The sequence below is a fragment of the Chenopodium album genome, chromosome 5 (assembly GCF_948465745.1).
Source record: "Chenopodium album chromosome 5, dcCheAlbu1.1, whole genome shotgun sequence".
Classification (NCBI taxonomy): domain Eukaryota; kingdom Viridiplantae; phylum Streptophyta; class Magnoliopsida; order Caryophyllales; family Amaranthaceae; genus Chenopodium; species Chenopodium album.
The window spans coordinates 53,471,236-53,486,726 of NC_137838.1; the positions used below are offsets into that span (position 1 = coordinate 53,471,236).

The 15,491-nt window shown below is 38.5% G+C and overlaps 1 protein-coding gene across 1 annotated transcript; it reads right to left on the reverse strand.

The window, feature by feature from the left end:
- Window positions 1-12,247: 12,247 nt before the first annotated feature.
- Window positions 12,248-15,241, reverse strand: LOC145632901 (uncharacterized). The gene has a single exon (XM_081685227.1). It carries the CDS (start codon window positions 15,239-15,241, stop codon window positions 12,248-12,250), a length of 2,994 nt encoding a protein of 997 aa, XP_081541353.1.
- Window positions 15,242-15,491: the final 250 nt, after the last annotated feature.

Consider the following 15,491-nt stretch of genomic DNA (forward strand, 5'->3'; position numbering starts at 1 on the left):
CCATACCACACTCATTAGTTCTTGACACACCTAGCTAAATTCGAAGTTGCCTTCTCCCTAGACGTCAAAGGTTGATAATTTCTGAGGGTTTGGTCTCAAATCCAGTCTAAACTTTCACGTACTAATACAAAACAGGCCTAAGAAACCGAGTAAAATAGGTCTAAGAGACCGTAAAAGTTCTGGTGCCTAGGTAGTAGGTCTCTTAGCCTAAGAGACCGGAGATTTTATATGTCTTCTTAGAATACTCAAATAGACCATTTATTTCTGATAACCGGTTTCCTATCCATTGCTGAATAATGTAAATTACCAAGCCTAAGAGACCGAATTTCTTTAAATCAAAGGTTTCATTGATATAATCTAAGAAACCAGTGTATTGAAAGGACCGGTCTCTTTGATAAAAAATTTTAATTAAAAAAAAAAAGCATAGTAGTTTAAGCAAATGCGATGTGTAGGCGTCGTTCGAAGTGCGCCTACGTTAAAGCATGTGTGAATATGCTTGGCACTCATAGGAAGTGGGAATTGACATAACACGATTAGGGACAAATAAAGTAGGGAGCTGCCAAAAAGTTTTTAAGGAACATGTAAACCGTTTACGGATCATAAAAAGGCAACCACAATAAGGGACAACGAAAGGCAACAATGATTAACCCGTGAAGGTTACACCCCATTCATAATCAATGAGATTACTAACTCCATATGGTACGGAACCACAAAAGGAGGATCGGGGATGATGGTACGAAGTGAGTCATGGAGTCACATTCGCCCGTATTGGCCTCTACTTGATTCTTATAGCGAAAAAATAATTCATGCGATCTCAAAAGCATACAAACAAAGATTCAATTTGCTCCAAACTATTATTAAGCTAAATTGGTTTAATATTAATGCAACATATAATTCTAATATATTATGATCACTTGATTTAATAACAAGATTAAAAGGAACCTAAATCGGTTGTCCAAATTATCTTATTAGGCGTGGTTTTCAATTACATATTCCCTTTAAACATGTAGTATAGAATTCCAACAATACAAAATCGTTAAAAAAATAATAGAAGTAAAAGGAACATAATTCTTACTTTGATTCTGTTTTCTTGCAACTACAAAATAATAAACAAGTTAGTAACTTCAAGGAAATAATAATAGAACAATAATTGAATTAAATTAAATAAAGTAGAGTTAATTTGGGGCCAAACCCTCACACAGTTCTACCTTTCACGCATTGGCTTAAGGACAGAACCACGAGTAAAGTATGGACTCTGGGAGCGCTTGAAGAAGGAATTTTGAAAGAAGAGGGGTAGGCTAGTGTTTAGGCTAGAGCATAGAAGAGAGAAAAATAGAGAATTCATTCATGCCCCATACATCCGAAATGAGGGGGTATTTATAGAAAAAATGTGCTAAGGGAACACACGGAACCCTACAAAGATAAAAACCATAAAAAACTATGCCGCGACACGGTAAACTATACCGTGACACGGGAAACTATACCGTGACACGGGAAACCCCAACATTAGACGAGAAACATTCCCGTGACACGGTGTACTTGTTGTGTGACGCGGGAAATATTTAGTAAACAGGGGAGAAAACGCGTTAAGGGTTTACGCGGAAAGGACACGAAAACTCCTGTGTCATAGCAGGTGTCCCGTGTCACGGGGATTCCCACTGTCTGACGGGACAGGTTCCCGTGACACGTTGGATAGCTCCCGTGACGCGGGAGTCTGTGATCCGTTTTTCCGTCTAAATTCATTTTTAACCCTAATTTCATTCAACATTTTAAGTGTCGATTGATAATTTTGGGCCATTTCTGATTTATTATTATCATTTGGGCTAACAAAAGAAAATAAGTAAATAAAATAAATAAAAGGTTTGGGCCAAAATAAATAATAAAACAATAAAATAAAAAGGGTTTGGGCTGAAATTAAAAACTATGCTTTGATTGAACATCAAGACTGATCCATAGACTATTGAATTTAATTAAATACGATTTTTTAAGCACTCTCGGGATTAAATACTGAACCCGACCAATAGTGATAGTGAATGGTTGTTCATCATCCGGTTTGGTTTTGGGGAGACATTTTTTGGTGTCTATAGAAGCCTCCACTTTGACTGAGTTTGTAGAAACGTCAGTTTCAAAAACAATAGTGAAAGTAGCTGATAGGGACGGAGAAAGATTTAAGACGTTTTTCGATCCTAAATCACTCTATATACGCTGATACCTGCTGAAAATTGTTAATTCCACGGATTAAAGAGTAAAAGGATAGAATACGTATCTGGCACCTCGATGACAAATGAGTTTGGCAGGTTCCTATGCTTGAAGGAATCCACCGGATGACGTTCGTTGAAACACTTTCCATGCTTGAGGAAAGCCGACTGATAAATTTGGTAACTTTCTAAGCCTGAAGAAATCTACCAGATGATATTTTCCATGGTTGAGGAAAGCCGACATATGAATTTGGCGGTTTTCTACGCTTGAAGAAATCCACCGGATAATACTTTCCATGCTTAAGGAAAGTTGACAGATGATGAGAGTGCAAGTCTCTGTGTATCGAGAACCTTGCGCCGTGAAATGATGGTGGTTCGATTGTCCCCGAACGTGGGCTGTAGATGGTCAGCTTGTCCTTGGACGTGGGCTGTAAATGATCCGGTTATCCCCGGACGTGGGCTGTAGATGGTCCGCTTGTCCCCGGACGGTGGAATGGCTGTAAATGGTCTGCTTGTCCCCAGACGTGGGCTGTAAATGGTCTGCTTGTCCTCGGACGTGGGCTGTAGATGGTCCGCTTGTCCCTGGTTGTGGGTTGTAGATGGTCCGCTTGTCCCCGGACGTGGGCTGTAAATGGTCCGCTTGTCCCCGGACATGGGCTGTAATTGAGACCTGCAAAATAAAATTTTCCAGGGGACTCGTATAGATTATGATTGACTTGACCAAGTTTGACTTGACACGACATGACATGAGTATGACTTGTGATTGTGTGTGTATAGTTTGAGTGTGTGTGTGCAGACATAAGCAACCGAAAATGCAAAAGCAAAAATTTTCCATCATTTTTGTCATCAGACGAGTGGAGGGTGCCGACTTTCTCCCGAAAAAGATAGACGTGAAAAATGAAATTTTATTTTCGAACTTCCCTCGATAAAAATTTGGAAAAAGTTTTTGAACTTCCCCAAAATAAAATAATGAAAAAGGAAAAAAGTTTTGAACTTCCTCCTTGAGCAAGAAGAAATGAATCGTATGGATTTAATTGCTTGTCCTGAAAATAATGTATGCATGATGCATGTTCTTAGGCTAGGAGGCTAAGGACAATTACATCATGTGACACGATAGATGAATGAACTTAAGTCATGGAGCTAAGCATCATATATGGTGTAAAGAAGCGATCTTGAACGTCACTTAGGTCTGGAAGCTAAGCACGTATATAGATGAAGTGATTATGAACGTTTCTTAGGTTAAGGAGCTAAGAACGATATGTTTTGTATTATTACAAATCATTGATATAGAAATGTTACTCAGCACATTATGCGATGCATGAAACAATGAACATTGCTCAGGTCAAGAAGCTAAGCAAGTATACAACGTTTCTTCTGATGAATGTTGTCTTGAAAGATGATGAAGCATGCGCGGTAGGGAAACAAGATTTCATGATAAAGGGTTCCTAAGGGAAAGACGATATGGATATGTATGTGTGAAAGTGATACTAAGGTGAGGCTGCAAAGGTTATAGTGATGGAAATATATGTGTGAAGAGTCAAAGATGATGACTCTTTAGGCTGGGTAAGCTAATGTGATGTGGGTTCAAGCCCCCAAGTCTAGCTTTAATTGCGTAGGGATATAGAGATAAGCATTGGATATTCTTTGACTCGATCATGCATAGATATGTGGCCGCACCTCAATGTGAAGTTGTCTACGTATCCGTTAGGAATCAGGCCGAACGTAGCTCTAACCGAACTTTGCACAAGTGTATGTACACCTCAAAGAGGTCTTTCAAGGGTTGTAATGTGGTTAAGTTGATGGTTTAAGGAAGAAAGGGGTAAAAGGCTCAAGACCCGAGAGAAGCCCCCAAGATGTGTAATTGTGAATTTGAAAATTTTGAATTTTGCAAGTTTATTTTCAACATATAAATATATATATATATATATATATATATATATATATATATATATATATATATTTTATTTTTGCTTTGATTTTATTTTTCATTCTTTTGAATCAATGTAGGCAATCTCAGATCATGCGGTCCATCACTCACTTAGCATTCATGTTTCTTAGGAACGGTACCGAGCACTCGATAAGAGACACAATTTGAGACGTGTTCGTATCAAAGACATTGGAACATTTGCCTTTAGACATTGTTTTATTGTTGCTTTGCTGCTTTTTTTATTTTTTCTTTCCTACATGCTTTTTGAATTTTATACAATTACACATCTTCCAATCCTAGGGTTAAGTGAATGTGGGTTAAAGAAATGAAGGTCAAACGTTAAACGAGGCTCAAAATGGTTGATGAAGAAATGGAATGTGATTGAACGGTTAACAGGGAATGACAGGGTTGCAAAGGTGCCTCAAGTCATTGGTGTACCTTGGGTTTAGTTCGGTAATTGATTTTTTTTTCTTATTTTTTATTTTTTTTTTATTTTTTTTGAGAATGAATGAATGAATGAAAACTTCTATGATCGAGATGTAAAGGAAATTTGCTCATTTTATTAATGGAAAAGGTGAACGAAACACATGAAACATATAAAAATTCAAAGTGGAAAGCCTATGCTAGACATGAATGGGGGAATGGAGATGAATGATAAAGAAAGAAATCATGAAATCTTTCACAAAGGATCTGCTGTGCGCCTTGTATTCATTACTTCTTGCCGCCTGGAGGGACAGGAAGTTTGTTTTCATCCACCAAGTCTTGTATGACGTCCTTCAAATTCCAAAATTTCTCCGTAGTGTGGCCCCTTCCTTGATGGTACTTGCAATCGTCATTGGGATTCCATTTGGCGCTCCTTTCTTCAGGTTTTAGCTCTGAAAAATGGCCCAATAGGTGTGATCAAGCCTTGACCACAAAGGCGATCAAAGGCCGCATCATAAGTCATTCCTAAAGGAGTGTAAGTTCTTTTCTTCCTGGGCAATGGAGCATCAAGAGCTAACACTTCATTGATATCAACTTGGCTTATATTGTTGGTAGTATTTTCGTGCCTAGAAGACGAAGAAGAAGGATGGTCGTTCTTCTTTTTTTTCCAAATGTTATTATTGTTACTACCAGCAGTCTTTATTAGCTCATCCTCGATATTGATGTCGATGTCGTATATAGCTTCGAAAGTGTTCAGTGGAAGAAATTTGAGATGTTCCCTATATTTATGAGTCCGATTTTGAATAAAGAGGCGAACCATCTCTCTTTCTTTGGGAGGATCTACCAAGAGTGGAGATGTTTCCCTCCACCTGTTCAGGTAAGCGGTGAAGCCTTCATTCTCTTTCTGTTTGAGAATGGAGAGTTCACGTTCAGAAGTTTTAGTTTGAATGTTACACTTGTAACGATTCATGAAACTGTCGGTCATCTTGCCAAGTCGCAGTATGCTTGGCATCTAAGGAATAAAACCATTGTTGGCAAACATGTTCTAAGGAGAGAGGGAACACCGTAGGGAAGAGTGTTACGTCTAATCCCTTAAGAGCCATAGTTGCAGAGAACGCCTTCAAATGGAATATTGGATTGTCCGTAGGCTTGAACTTTGGAATATCAGCAGCGGAGAACTTTTCAGGGAGTCTGTCCTTCACATCTAAAGGAGTGGGAGGCCGTTCCATATAAGTGAAATCCTCAGAAATCTTACTCATTTGTTCCTTCAATTTGTCATGGGTGGAAACAGTGACCTTGTTTTGTTCCATGGTAGTGACCCTAATGGTAATGGTTTGCATCATGGCAGATAGTGCCTCGATGAATTTGTTGATGTTCTCAATATCGTCTTTAGTAGCCATTGAAAGGTGATAAGTAATGTGGAGATGGAAAAGTTCTCTTTGAACGCCTATTAGATCTAATAGATTGTTGCGGTAATGACTCGAACCGTATTAATCTATCCCTGTTCCTTGACCAAGTATTGTGAAATAAAATAATTCACTTAATTGTTTGACTCATTGCTTAAGATAGGAAAGGAAGGAATGAAAAAAATAGACATTTGAAAACAGGTGAGAAAACTCCACTCATTTTTTATTATGACAAAAAAAGGGTGCAAAAACCTAGTATACGATCATAAACAACCTGGTGCACGACTCGAGTCGGAACATAGAGAAAGTGTGTGGACTATACTTGACTCGTGATTGACTAAGTGATGTCATAAGACTCGTGGTATGATTGTATGGCTAGACATGTGATCAATAACCAAAATGACTGACGCGAGGACCAAATTAACACGGAAGACTTAAAAAAAGCTGACTGGACTTATTTCAAGGGGACCGTGACACGGAAAACTGTACCGTGTCACGGTATAAGCTGCCGTAACGCGGTGGGTTTTTTTTTTTTTTTGGAAATCCACCGTGCCACGATGGAAATTGCCGTGACACGGTGAACTTTCCCGTGCCACGGTAAACTTACCCGTGCCACGGTGAATGCTAACGTGGCACGAGATTTTTTTTTTTTTTGGTGCTGGAAATCCACCGTGTCACGGTGGAAATTGCCGTGACACGGTGAACTTTCCCGTGACACGGTGGATGCTGACGTACCACAGGAAATTTTATTTAATTTTTTTTTTTTGGTGCTGGAAATCCACCGTGTCACGGTGGAAATTGCCGTGACACGGTGAACTTTCCCGTGACACGGTGGATGCTAACGTGGCACGGGAATTTTTTTTTTTTTTTGGAAATCCACCGTCACGGTAGAAATTGCCGTGACACGGTGGATGCTGACGTGGTACGGGATTGTTTTTTTTTTTGCGCTAATTACTAAGTGAGCATGGTCCATTGGCGATCGTTAGTCATGAAATAATCCACCATAGACAAAGAAAGATCGTTAAGGTTAAGATCAAAACAACCAAACATAAACACGTAGGCACAATGATGCAAAGAATAGTTTGCAACCTAAGGTCAAGTTCTATGTTCGACTATGGTCAGGTTTATTTTGTGTCAATAGTGTACTATGGTTAAGAGTTTGGACGTGTTAGCAAGGCAACCTCCATTGCGGGTGTATGCCAACGGGCGGCTCCGCGAGTTCGTGATGAAATCGAACTCGACTCCATGGTTTAGGTGGATTTAATAACTCGAATGAACCCTTATTTCCATGAGCGTGTTTGGGTTGAAAGAGCTTAAATCCCCCAGGGCTAAGACGCATGTAGAACACACACGTTTTTTTCAGAAAAATCGAAGGAAGTTGACTGTGAGAAGATAAAATAAGCTACCAGACTGATTTTAGGACTGCAGTGACACGGCAGAGAGCACCATGCCACGGTGCTGCACACCATCAGACGGTGTACTGCACTGTGACACGGCAGATTCTGCCGAGGCACGACAGTCAGACAATCTGACTGGTGCCCTATTTTCCTTCGTACGCAATCAAGTTATTCAATTTTTCCTGCGGGAAAGACCTAAATGCGACGTTAAAACGTCTATGCTTATGCAACAATGCCAAATTAATCACATGAATATTTTTCAAGAATCTTTCAAGTCTCATCCACTCATCTTAATTAAATACCGATCACTCAAATCGATAAATAACCAAGAATCCTCCCTAGTGGAGTCGCCAAATTGTAGGCGTTGTTCGAAGTTAAAGCATGTGTGAATATGCTTGGCACTCATAGGAATTGGGAATTGACATAACACGATTAGGGACAAATATAGTAGGGAGCCGCCAACAAGTTTTTAAGGAACCTGTAAACCGTTCACGGATCATAAAAAGGCAACCACGATAAGGGACAACGAAAGGCAACAACGATTGACCCGTGAAGGTTATACCCCATTCATAATCCATGAGATTACTAACTCTATATGGTTCGGAACCACGAAAGGAGGATCAGGGATGATGGTACGAAGTGAGTCATGGAGTCACATTCGCCCGTATTGGCCTCTACTCGATTCTTATAGCGAAAAAATGATTCCTGTGATCTCAAAGGCATACAAACAGAGATTCAATTTGCTCCAAACTATTATTAAGCTAAATTGGTTTAATATTAATGCAACATATAATTCTAATATATTGTGATCACTTGATTTAATAACAAGATTAAAAGGAACCTAATCCGGTTGTCCAAATTATCTTATTAGGCGTGGTTTTCAATTACATATTCCCTTTAAACATGCAATATAGTGATCAATAAACATAATAGAATAACGTCAATATTAGAAGCAATTTAACAATAATTCCAACAATACAAAATCGTTAGAAAAATAATAGAAATAAAAGGAACATAATTCTTACTTTGATTCTGTTTGCTTGCAACTACAAAATAATAAACGAGTTAGTAACGTCAAGGAAATAATAATAGAACAATAATTGAATTAAATTAATTAAAGTAGAGTTGATTTGGGGCCAAACCCTCAAACAGTTCTACCTTTCACGCCTTGGCTTAAGGACATAACCATGAGTAAAGTATAGACTCCAAGGAGTGCTTGAAGAAGGAATTTTGAAAGAAGAGGGGTAGGCTAGTGTTTAGGCTAGTGCATAGAAGAGAGAAAAATAGAGAATTCATTCATGCCCCGTACATCAGAAATAAGGGGGTATTTATAGAAAAAATGTGCTGAGGGAACACACGGAACCCTAAAAATATAAAAACCCTAAAAAACTATGTCGCGACACGACAAAGTATACCGTGACACAGGAAACCCCACTGTCAGACGGGAAACTTCCCGTGACACGGTGTACTTGTTGTGTGACGTGGGAAATATTTGGTAAACGGGGGAGAAAACGCGTTAAGGGTTTACGCGAAAAGGACAAGAAAACTCCCGTGTCATAGCAGGTGTCCCGTGTCACGGGGATTCCCACCGTCTGACGGGACAGGTTCCCGTGACACGTTGGACAGCTCCCGTGACACGGGAGTCTATGATCCGTTTTTCCGTCTAAATTCATTTTTAACCCTAATTTCGTTCAGCATTTTAAGTGCCGATTGATAATTTCAGGCCATTTCTGATTTATTATTATTATTTGGGCTAAAAAAAAAAAGTAAATAAAAGGTTTGGGCAAAAATAAATAATAAAACAATAAAATAAAAAGAGTTTGGGCTGAAACTAAAAACTATGCTTTGACTAAACATCAAGACTGATCGGACTATTGAATTAAATTAAATACAATTTTTTAAGCACTCTCGGGATTAAATAATGAACCCGACCAATAGTGACAATGAAAGGTTGTTCATCATCGAGTTTGGTTTTGAGGAGACATTTTTAGGTGTCTACACTATGCCACAAATTATGCGATTGAAACACACCATTTAATCAACTGAACAATTATTATCCTTTCATATTGAAAACCGATTAAGCTTTGTAGCCTTGAATCAAACCATTTAAGTTTTTTATCCTTGAATTTAATCATTGTCCAAGCTATTTTATTCATAATATTGTACTTCGTATTACATAATATCAAAAAACACAACCATGTCTTTCAAAAAAAAAAAAAAAAACACAACCATGATATTGCATAATTTAAATATACATAAAAATTACCAAAGAAATAAAAAAAAAAATCCTAAACTATACTGATAAAACATTAAAATTTTACAACTTACATCTTGATACTGTACTGACTTTGGAATCATAATGAAAAAAATAAAAAAAATCCTAAGAATTGAATAGAAGGTTACAATGCAACATAAAATTAATTGACAGTATAATAATAAAGCTAAATTAAAAAAAAAATGACGTAAAAAACTAAGAATTGAATAGGAAGAACAAGAAACAATTACATTAGGCATACCAATTGCAATCTTAATTTTTAATCTTTAACAAACAAAAAGTTGTCAAATTGTATAATACTTTTAGATCAAATATTGCATAAAACATTAGTTAGAAAACTAAAAATTTCAAAAAAAAATAAATAAAAATAAATAAAAAAAAAAGAAAAACCTACGGGTACATTCATGAATATACTTAGAAAAAATTACTTGTACGAAATCTTATAACTTATGTATACTACGATGTGCGATTTTCAGATGGCGTCTATCACAAGGATTTCGAGTCTTCATCTTCTATATAGTTGTTTGTCGGTCTAGATGAGATGATTGATAAAACCATTAGTTGTCTCATGGAGAAGGATATGATGCAATCAGTTAACAGGACACAATGACTCAGCCACCTGATTCAATCCAACTTAATGGATGAGGATTAGATTGGTTAGCTCAGAGGAAATCAAGAGGAAATGAAGGGAAACCTCGAGAGTAATAACCAATAAGAACAATAACCAGAAAATTAAGGGAGAAGAATGTAGAGAGAGAAAGAGAGGATTTGTATTAATTCTTGATGCCCAATTACATCCACTAATTGGCTTAATATAGCCTTTAATTACAGGTGCATGGACCAAAATAACAACTTCATAACAAACTAATCAAAAAGGAATCTAATTAGTTATTCTCTCTCTAAGTTAATTCTTTCTCTCTTCCAGCTCATTGTCCAGCTCGGCAATAGCTAACATCAATGGAACAGTAACCGCAACATTATTCCTTCCCTTTTCATTTTCCAGCTGATTAATGCTTGCATCAATGCCTCCCCCTTCAGAGGATCCTTGACCCCAAGGATCAAATTCTGGGAACTAATTTTCAATGCTCTCAGCATCTTCCCAAGTAGCATCTTCAGAAGCTGAATTTGACCATTGAATTAGCCACTGCACAACAGCATGGTTCCCTATTTTGATTGTCCTTTTATCAATCATAGCAATAGGATACTTAGGCAAGGTGTTCCCCGGATTAGGAAACATAGAAAAATCAGCAGGAGGTGGAACAGGACCCCTATACTTCTTGAGTTGTGACACATGAAAAGTAGGGTGAACCTTAGCAGAAGCAGGGAGCTAGAGAGTGTAGGCAACTGCTCCTACTTTTTTAATTATCTGGTATGGACCAAAATACTTAGCTGCAAGTTTCTTGGTTAGGCCTTGATACCACAGACTGCTGCCTATATGGTTGCAGCTTAAGATATACCCATGCTCCCACATCAAATGTTCTGTCACTTTTGTGCTTATCAGCCTGCTGCTTCATTCTATTTTGAGCCTTACTCAAATTCTGCTTGATCATAGCTATAACCTCTTCCCTATGTTGTAAGCTTCTGTCCACAGCTTCCACATTACTCATCCCTTGCAAGTAAGGAATGTGAGTAGGGGGTGGTTGACCATAGAGGACCTCATATGGAGTAGTCTGAATAGCAGATTGGTATGTAGTATTATACCAAAATTCTGCTAAGGGAAGCCACCTAGCCCACTCTTGAGGTGTGTCACTGCACATACACCTAAGATAGGTTTCTAAACACCTATTTAACACCTCATATTACCCATCAGTTTGTGGGTGAAAAGAAGTGGAAAGCTTGTGTTGTATGCCTTGTAAGTTCATCAATTCCATCAAAAAATTACTGATGAAAACCTTGTCTCTGTCAGAAATGATGGACTTAGGAAATACATGTAACTTATAGATGTGATCTAAATAGGCTTGAGCAACATTCATGGCAGAAAAAGGGTGAGATAGGGGAATAAAATGGGCATACTTGCTCAATCTATCTATCACAACCAAAATCACATCCTTACCTAATGACTTAGGTAATCCTTCAATGAAATCCATGGTGATTTCTTCCCAAACCCTTAAGTGGCTGAAGTAATCCAGGAGAGGCACTAGGGTCATACTTACACCTCTGACAAACATCACATTGTCTAATATAATCTGTGACACTCTGCTTCATACCAGACCAATAAAATAAGCTCTTGATCCTCCTCAAGGTTGCCTCTATACCAGAATGTCCTCCCAGGGAAGAATTATGCAACCAAGCCATGATTTTGGTCTTCAAATTAGGATCATGCCCCACCACTAACTTCCCTTTTTTGGTGAGTTGTTGTTGCTGCCATTTATAATGCCTGTGAGAGGTTGGATCCTTCTCTAAATTAGAGATGAGTTGCTGCATGTTAGGGTCTTCCTGCCATAATTTCTGTAACTCATCTAGTAATGTAGAATGAACTGTAGAAATTAACATAGGCATCAATTGAGAGCTAGGTATCCTGGATAAAGCATCAGCAACCATGTTTTCACTCCCTTGCTTGTATTCAATAGTGTAATCCATACTAGCCAACTTGGACAACCATTTCTGTTGAAATGGTGTCACTATTTTGTGATCCAGCAAGTATTTAAGACTTTGCGATCAGTCTTGATGACAAAAGGTAAGAGCATAAGGTAATGCTGCCACTTCTTCACAGCATAGACAATTGCTAACAATTCTCTCTCATAGGCTGACAGAGCCAAATTCTTTTCATACAAGGCTTTGCTAATAAAAGCAATAGGATGTCCTTTCTGCATCAGAACAGCACCCAAACCTAAACCTGAGGCATCTGTCTCAATAACAAATGGTATCTGAAAGTCAGGCAGAGCCAAAATTTGTGGGGAAACCATGGCTTGTTTTAAGTGCTCAAAAGTTGTAGTGGCCTCAGGATTCCAAACAAAATCATCTTTTCTGAGTAGATTGGTCAGTGGCCTGCATAGCTTCCCATAATCCTTGACAAATCTTCTGTAATACCCAGTAAGACCCAGAAAACCTCTTAGTTGCTTGAGTGTTTTAGGTTGGGGCCATTCAATAATGGCCTGAATTTTATTAGGCTCAGTAGATACACCTTGCTTGGAGATCACATGCCCTAAATAGGTAATCTTAGTTGCACCAAAGGTGCATTTCTTCAAATTTGCTTGTAAAGAGTGAGATCTCATGATTTCAAGGACAAGCTTCAAATGCTTCAAATGGTCATCCCATGAAGAACTATAAACCAGAATATCATCAAAGAAAACTAAAATGAACTTCCTGAGATATTGCTGGAACACATGGTTCATTAATGCCTGAAAAGTTGAATGAGCATTGGTTAAGCCAAAAGGCATAACCAAGTATTCAAAATGGCCAAAATGGGTCTTAAAAGCAGTTTTGTGAATGTGATCAGGATGCATTCTGATATGATGATAGCCAGATTTCAAATCAATCTTGGAATAGAATGCTGATCCATGTAACTCATCCAACAGTTCTTCAATAATGGGAATAGGAAACTTATCCTTGACAGTAGCCTTGTTCAAAGCCCTGTAGTCTACACACATCCTCCACCCACCATGTTTCTTTTTAACCAAAATAATAGGGGCAGCAAATGGGTTGTTGCTATCCCTGATAACTCCTTGATCAGCTAACTCCTTCACCAAATCTTCTATTACAGTTTTCTGAGTGGCTGGGTACCTATATGGTCTGAGATTGATAGCTGTAGTACCATCTTTCAAGGGAATCTGATGGTCAAATTGCATTTTAGCTGGTGGCAATCCTTCTGGAGCTTTGAAAACATCTGAGAATATGTCAAGGAGATCAGAAATCTCAGGTGATTCCTTAGATGGCTCTTGAGAATTCAGGCTTGGACTCCGGTCTACAGTGTGATGAGTTAGTCTCAGCATTGATAGCTCCCCTGTTCCTTGCAGCAGCTTATCAAATTGCTCAGTAGGAATGCCTTTTAGTCTCTTAGCAGTTACTCTTCTCAACTTGACTTTCTTCCCTTCCTGCTTGAATTCCATGGTTAAATTCTTGAAATCCCAGAGAATGGGACCAAGAGTTGAGAACCATTGAATTCCAAGCACAATATCACTACCACTTAAAGGTAGTAACAACATATCAGCCTTGAAATTGTAGCCCTGCATTTTCCACTCAAAACCTTTAATCATGGCTTCACATTTGAGTTGGCCTCCATCTGCCACCTTAACCCACATGGGTGGAACCTTCTCCACCTTGCACTGCAATTTTAGAGTAGTTGGAGTGTCAATAAAATTATGGGTACTCCCACTATCCAGCAAAATATGCAAGGGTTTCTTATTGAACTGCCCCATCATCCTCTTGGTGTGAAAACTGCAGTATCCATCTAATGCCAGCAGAGATATCTGAGCACATGTCACTTCATTCTCACTAGGATCCTCACTGTCATCATCCTCAATTTCCTCATCTGTATCCTCAATCTCGATGTGATACAGTTGTGGCTTCTTTCCCCTACAATTATGCCCTAGCTCAAACTTCTCATCACACCAAAAACATAGCCCTTTAGCTTTCTTATCATTCATTTCAACAGCTGTCAAAGTTTTTCTGTTGGTGTTAGGGTAGGTTCTAGGTTTGAAAGTGGTGTTTAAGGGTCCTCTCCAAGGTTGGTTTGTGTTTAGGTTTGGGTTTGTGGGTTTCCAAGGTTGGTTTGTGTTTAGGCTTGTGTTTAAGGGTTTTGGGGTTGATAATAGGGGATGAAGGTGTTTGACAGGTGGTTTAGTCTTTCTGGCTTTCTGAGCTACCTCTTGCAGCTTGGCTAGGCCATGAGTTTGTTGAATGGATGTGGGAACAAACATCCTAACAACCAACTGGATCTCCTCCTCCAAGCCACCCATATAACAGCTTAACAAGTAATTTGGGGAGAGATCTAGTCTACTAGTAAGAGCATCAAAGGCATCATGATATTCTTGGATAGACCCAGTCTGCTTGAGAGCTTTCAAGTCAGACATGGGATCATCAAACAATTCCCCAAAACAACTAGTTATGTCCTGCACATACTTATCCCAGCTGGGCAATGGGTTAATTTTTACATAATTCGGGTGCCAGAGAAGGGCTCTACCCTCAAGGTTAATAGTAGCAAACTTCACTCTCTTAGCACCCTGGATATTATCGAGGTCAAAAAATTGGTTGCATTTATAAAGCCAAGACTTCAGATCATCACCATTGAACTTAGGGAATTCAATCTTAGTGAGTCTGGTAGAGTATTGAAACTGAGAATTATTATGATCATTATTCCCAGAATCTAACTGTCTAGGTTTCTCAGAGGGTTTATCAGGGGGTATATTGGGTGATTTCTCAGGTGAGCTGACATCATAAACAAGCTTAGTAACTTGGACAGACAGGCCTACCATCATATCATGCAATTCAGAAATAGATTTAGTATTCTGGGAAATATTTAATGCATTATTATTATTATTATTATTATTTTCCAGCACATTTTTGTTCTGTTCTTCAATCAGAGACTTGAGTGTTACCTCCAATTTCTGCAGATCAGCAAATGTGACAGACTCACAATCATCATTAGATTGTTCAGTGTTCTTCCTAGGAGGCATACTAGGCCAAGAAACGAAAAGCTCTGATACCAATGATGCAATCAGTTAACAGGACACAATGACTCAGCCACCTGATTCAATCCAAATTAATGGATGAGGATCAGATTGGTTAGCTCAGAGGAAATCTAGAGGAAATGAAGGGAAACCTCGAGAGTAATAACCAATAAGAACAATAACCAGAAAATTAAGGGAGAATAATGTAGAGAGAGAAAGAGAGGATTTGTATTAATTCTTGATGCCCAATTACATC